We start from the raw sequence: 6,399 nt of genomic DNA, 5'->3' as shown, positions 1-6,399 counted from the left end.
TATTATTTTGAAGAAAAAAGTAGAATATTTTCATACATAAATAATTAATATTATGATTAAGTTTTAGTGAAAATTATATTATATGTTAAGATGGACCATTGTATTTTTCTAAAAAAATTTAAAATCTTTATAATAATAACACGTATCATACTTCAAATATTGTAATGTTTTGTCGAATAACTTCAAATATTGTAATGTTTTGTCAAATTATACAAGAGGTATTGTTTTGACAAATATAAGAGATAACTTATATAAAAAAAACTCATATAACCACCATTTTTTTTTGTCAACCAAACATTTTCATTTTTGCCTTTTGATTTAAAAACTAAACTAGGTGTTTTCCTGCACCCTGTGCAGTGATAAATTTTTTAAAAGTTAAATTATATTTAAATGAAATTTATTAATATTTTATATTTTATTATTTTTGACTAATATTTAATATAAAGTTGATTATTTAAGCATAAAATTAAGAAATAAATAATTTTGTTTATTTTAAAGTAGATTTAATAATATTTATGTAATATATTTAAAATTCAAATCGTAGATAATTTTTTTATCTATTTATTTTGGTTAAATGTATTAAATCAATTTGTATAAAATTACTAAAAATCATATAGAATAAAAATTATAACTAAAAAATATTTATAAAATTTGTAGATATCTAAAAAGAACTAATGAAATTATGATTAACAATTTATTAATTTTTTAAAAAAGATGTAGAAAATTTTGAAAATATTAGTAATAAAAATTGTATAATTATAAAAATACAATTAAATAATGTATTTCAAAATTTATAATGCATATTTCAATATATTTATTTTAGTGATGATTTATGAATTATTACCATATTTTAAAAAGTTTAACAAAAATATAAATCAATATTAAATGTAATGTATTAGTTATTGTCATATTCTATAAAGTTTATCAAAAATATATGTCAGTAATAAATGTGATTGTCCATATCATATTAACTATAAGTCATGTCATTAATTTTGTTAGCCATGTCATCATTTATTTTGTAAAAATGATTGTAAAAAAAAAATATGTGACAAAATCACTTCGCAAATTATACACCTAATACATCCCGATTGAATCACTTTTCTATACTGATTTAAAACTAAACTATATTGAGAATCTTTAACAGGGAAGGTGAGTAGCCCTTTTCCTCCAAAGGTAGGGTTTTCACACATGTACAATTTACAACACACCCCCAAAAGTCTGTATCTTTGTTCTTATCTCTTAATCCCATTCCTCTAAATTAGGGTTTTTTACAGGATGGTGAAGAAAAGTTAAAACCTTGAAATTGACTTGATAATTTTCTGGGCTTCTCTGCGTGTTGTTGGAGATTAGGTCTTCTGTTTGAACGGGTTCTGAGCTTTGTTAACTTTTGCCGAGCTTGTGAGCAGAACATATTCTGTTTTCTTTTTTTTTTTGCGTTAATTGAGATGATTGCGGAGAAACCCGTATGGGTAAAACATGAAGGATTGCAGCAGATATTCTCCATTGATGTTCAACCAAACGGTGAACGCTTTGCCACAGGCGGTGGTGATCACAAGGTCTCTCCTTTTCTTCGATTTTATTGTTTTAGCCACTCAGAATCTTTTTTTTTTTTATGTTTCCTCTGAACTGAATTTGGATTCTTACATCTTCATATAGGTCCGGATATGGAACATGAAGTCTGTGGACAGGGATTTGCAAAACTTAGATCCAAAAGAGAGGCTTCTGGCAACCCTTCGTGATCACTTTGGGTCTGTCAACTGTGTTAGGTGGGCTAAACACGGTAGGTACGTGGCATCTGGTTCTGACGATCATGTGATTCAAGTCCATGAGAGGAAGCCTGGTTCAGGCACTACTGAGTTTGGTAGTGGAGAAGCCCCAGATGTTGAGAACTGGAAAGCTGTTATGACTCTCAGGGGGCACACTGCCGATGTGGTAAAACCCATCCCCTCTCTTTTACTTATCCGATTCTTTTTTGAATTTTAATAACTCAGGTTTCTATGCTTAAAGTAGGTGGATATCAATTGGTCTCCAGATGATTCAATGCTCGCTAGTGGGAGCTTGGACAACACCGTCCATATATGGAACATGCGCACTGGCATTTGCACTACTGTTCTCAGGGGCCACTTGAGCTTGGTCAAAGGTGTTACCTGGGATCCTATCGGCTCCTTTGTCGCTAGCCAATCTGATGACAAAACTGTCATTATATGGCGAACAAGCGATTGGAGCATGGCTCACAGAACTGTTGGTCACTGGGAAAAATCGGTTTGCAACTCTCTCTTTTTCTTTTATTTTCTTCATACAAAAGATTCAAACTTTATCTTTTTTTTTTATCATTCTTTGTAGCTCGGAACCACATTTTTCAGGCGACTTGGGTGGTCTCCTTGTGGGCACTTCATAACCACCACTCACGGGTATCAGAAGCCGAGGCATTCTGCTCCTGTTTTAGAAAGAGGGGAATGGTCTGAATCATTTGACTTCTTAGGTCACAATGCTCCAATAATTGTTGTCAAGTTCAATCATTCAATGTTTAAGAGAAGCACTTCTAGTGCCCAAGAAATGAGACGAGCTGGATGGAGCAATGGGAGTTCCAAATCAGGGGGGAAAGATTTGCAGCCATACAACGTTATTGCAATAGGGAGTCAAGACCGCACTATTACCGTATGGACCACTGCAAGTCCTCGCCCTCTTTTCGTCGCCAAGCATTTCTTTGGCCAAAGTGTTGTTGATCTATCTTGGTAAAACTTTTCCCCTTCTTCCCCCCCCCCCCCCCTGATTTGGTTTAATCTTAGACTGCTTTTTCTTTTGGGAAATTACAGGAGTCCCGACGGATATTCACTTTTTGCATGTTCCTTAGACGGAACAGTGGCCATGATTCACTTTGAACCAAAAGAACTTGGTGTTAAGCTCACCGATACTGAACTTGACGAATTGAAGAAAAATCGATATGGGGATGTAAGAGGCCGGCAAGCAAACTTAGTCGAGAGTCCAGCTCAGTTATTACTCGAAACAGTCTCTACAAAGCTAGCCGGTGGTAAGAGGGCGGCTTCAGATGTCCAAGCAAACCAGGTGACAGCGAAACCCTCTGCAAATGCGGAGAGCACTGCAAAGAAGAGGAAATATCAGGTCGATGATCAGAATAAGAAAGAGGAGGCTTGTGGTGACACATTGAGTAAAGCGTCAACTCCAAGTCGGGTATCTAATCCTGTGAATCAAAAAGTGTATAGAAGGCCTGATGGAAGAAAGAGGATCATCCCTGAAGCCGTTGGAGTTCCCCAGCAGGAGAATAATATCTCCATTAACGAGCATTCCAATAATTTTCCGCCAGCTCCCTCTGCTGCTCCTAGCAAGATAAATAGTAGAGATTTTCCTGTGGAGCCTCCTAGCATTAAGGATTCATCCACGAAAGAAATAGCGATCAGGAACCCTGATCTTAACAACGAGCGTCCAAGGATTACAGCTCGTGCTACCATTTCTGAAAGCCTTGTTATTGAGAAGGTACCTGGAGCCTCTGCTAGAGATGGAGTTTTAAATGTTGAGCAATCTGTAGGTATAAAGGGATCTTCTAGCAGGGATCTGTTGATAAGGGTATTTGATTGGAAACAAGGGGAAGCAACGGCCCCTGTTTGCTTAGAGGCTTGTCCAAAGGAGCACGCTTTGGACACTGTTGGTGTAGTAAGTACATCTACCATCAAGGAAACGGAGGTTGTTTGCAAAAGATCAGGTGAAACTCTTTGGTCTGATCGGATTATGGGGAGTGTCACAGTTTTGGCTGGTAATCCAAACTTTTGGGCGGTTGGCTGCGAAGATGGAACCCTCCAGGTAAATAATAATACCCTTTTTTTTTCCTGCATTGTTTTATCATGAACCTCTCATCGATCAAACTAGATTCTTTCTGTATTTGGTGCCCATCCTATTAAACCCTTCCTTTATTAGTTAAGTTTTAAATGATTCAGCTAGTGTTGGGTTTGTTACTCTGAATACCTCTTCTACACCGATTGATGTCCATAGGAGTCACTAAACTTTACACTGATAGTAATATTTTTGTTGGGACCTGACTTTCTGAGAAAGTGTCTTGTTCTTTGAAAAGGAATTGCATGTTGTTTTGGGGATAGTGTTTGAAAACGTATATACTTCTTATTTGTCTGAAGATTTACACAAAATGTGGAAGGCGTGCCATGCCTACAATGATGATGGGATCTGCCGCAACATTCATAGATTGTGACGATAGCTGGAAACTGCTGCTTGTCACGAGAAAAGGATCGTTATATGTGTGGGATCTATTCAATAGGAAATGCATCCTCCATGACTCTTTATCCTCTTTGGTCTCTTCCGATACCAATTTATCTTCTGCAGTAGAAGGTATATGCTCCAGTACTCTCGAGACACTTGGTTTTTGCATGAGTTGTTTGTCTCATACTAGTCTCTGAATATTGGGTTGGGCTCTCGTGCTTACCTAGTGAAGCGCCTGTAAAACGAATATGACCTTGGGTGATGCGACAAGCTCTGCTGATAGATACACTGTTACGGTTTTTGCAGGTTCGATAAAAGTCATTTCTGTGAAATTATCCAAATCTGGTTCTCCGCTTGTAGTTCTAGCCACACGCCATGCATTCCTCTTCGATACGAGTCTAATGTGCTGGCTGAGAGTGGCTGACGACTGCTTCCCGGCCTCAAATTTCAGTAGCTCCTGGAATTTAGGCTCAGCTCCATGCGGAGAGCTTGCTGGCTTACAGGTTGATGTGAGAAAGTACATGGCTAGAAAGCCAGGATGGAACAGGTTGATCTTGTCTTCCTTTCCTTAGATGTCGGTCCCGAGACTGATCACATAATTTCCGAGTCTTATTTCATGCTTGCAGGATAGCTGATGATGGAGTGCAAACACGTGCACATTTGGAATCTCAATTTGCATCCTCTCTTGCGTTGGAGTCTCCTAACGAGTACCGCCAGTGCCTCCTCGCCTATGTTAGGTTTCTAGCAAGGTCTGGTGCCCTTTTCTCATTTTTAACTCTTTTCCGTTTTTGAGCTTGTATACAGTTTAGTGTATATAAGGGTGGTGTCATCTCATTTGTGAGAGCATCCAAGCTAGAGAGAGCGTTGAAGGCTTCCCCTAAGGGTTTATCCACTTTATAATGATGGAATGTTTTGGGTTTGTGATTCTCTCATTCCAATTAATTAAAAGATATGTTTGTCTTTTCTTTGTCTGCAGAGAGGCAGACGAGTCAAGACTAAGAGAAGTGTGCGAGAGCTTTCTTGGACCTCCTACTGGTATGGCTGAAGCAGCAACCTCAGACACAAACTTGTGTTGGGATCCATATGTTCTGGTAAGTAATTTACCTTCACTTGGTCAAAGATTTTACCTTTTTTCCAAATCACTTAAAAACTCTAATCCTTTTTTTTTTTTTCCAGGGGGTGAAGAAGCATAAACTACTGAGAAACGATATTCTTCCTGCGATGGCGTCAAACAGAAAGGTGCAGCGTCTACTCAGCGAGTTCATGGATCTTTTATCTGAATACGAAAACACAGAACTAGCAGAGGCTGCAACTAAGGAGTCGGCACCAACCATAGACTGTAGTGGAGTCCCATCTTCACTGGATCAAATGGATTCTGATCCTCCAGCAGTGACAGCTACAACTCCTTTGACAATAGACAATGACAAACAGGTTTCTCTGGAGACGGGTATTATGTGTGAGAAATCGGGTTCTGAAGCCCAGGAAAGGCACGACCAGAGTTTAAGAGACCCGGGTGCTTGAACTTCTCATTGTTTCTTGTATATCAACTAGCTGTTGTTAAAATTTGACGTGAGATGTAACAGAGGGATATTGAATCTCTCATGATAGCTATAGAGTGACTCGGTCTAGTGCTCTATTTACATTTTTCTTTTCCATTTCAAAAGTGAAATATTTGGTACATGGGCGTGTATAACAGAAAATTCCTAGAAACAAGAGCCCAAAAAAAGATAAATTGAACCCCCAATCCAGACAAACCTAGAACTTCAAAACTGCAGCAAAAACACTCCCACGAAAACGCAGCAATCTAAAACCATCTACACGAAAGCATAGGACAATCCAATGCAACAAACCTCTTAAGATAGTAGATAGCAATGATAGCATAGGACAATCCAATGCAACAAACTTCTTAAGATAGTAGATATCAATGATCTGAATATATCAATGCTGCCTCCAGCTAGTCAATATCATCCACTTATAGAACCCAAAACACCACGTTTTCTCAACCTAGATCTATCGCTTCTTTCTATGGCATGCCGAACGATACCATCCTCCACTCGTAACGAAGAACCCAGACTCTACAATCCGATATGAAAGATCACTTCACAATCTACACAACTTTCGGATACGGCTTAAACGCATTATATGGCGCCCACTTTACACCTAAATAGA

General features: G+C 38.0%; 1 protein-coding gene across 2 annotated transcripts; it reads left to right on the top strand.

Annotated features, from left to right (window-relative positions):
• The first annotated feature begins 1,140 nt into the window (after positions 1 to 1,140).
• LOC106347669 (protein HIRA-like) lies at positions 1,141 to 5,908 on the top strand. Of its 2 annotated transcripts, XM_048734800.1 has the most exons (10): positions 1,141 to 1,556; positions 1,657 to 1,932; positions 2,011 to 2,262; positions 2,344 to 2,735; positions 2,817 to 3,819; positions 4,149 to 4,359; positions 4,537 to 4,777; positions 4,857 to 4,979; positions 5,207 to 5,321; positions 5,407 to 5,908. In XM_048734800.1, exons 1-10 carry the CDS (start codon positions 1,446 to 1,448, stop codon positions 5,749 to 5,751), a joined length of 3,069 nt encoding a protein of 1,022 aa, XP_048590757.1. In that variant the 5' UTR covers positions 1,141 to 1,445; the 3' UTR covers positions 5,752 to 5,908. The 2 variants fall into 2 exon arrangements, with proteins under 2 accessions (XP_048590757.1, XP_048590758.1); XM_048734801.1 differs by lacking the exon at positions 1,141 to 1,556 and having other exon boundaries at positions 1,697 to 1,932; positions 2,008 to 2,262.
• The last annotated feature ends 491 nt before the right edge of the window (positions 5,909 to 6,399 follow it).

This window comes from Brassica napus, chromosome A6, assembly GCF_020379485.1.
Source record: "Brassica napus cultivar Da-Ae chromosome A6, Da-Ae, whole genome shotgun sequence".
NCBI lineage: Eukaryota > Viridiplantae > Streptophyta > Magnoliopsida > Brassicales > Brassicaceae > Brassica > Brassica napus.
This window is presented reverse-complemented; position numbering and strand designations above follow the sequence as displayed.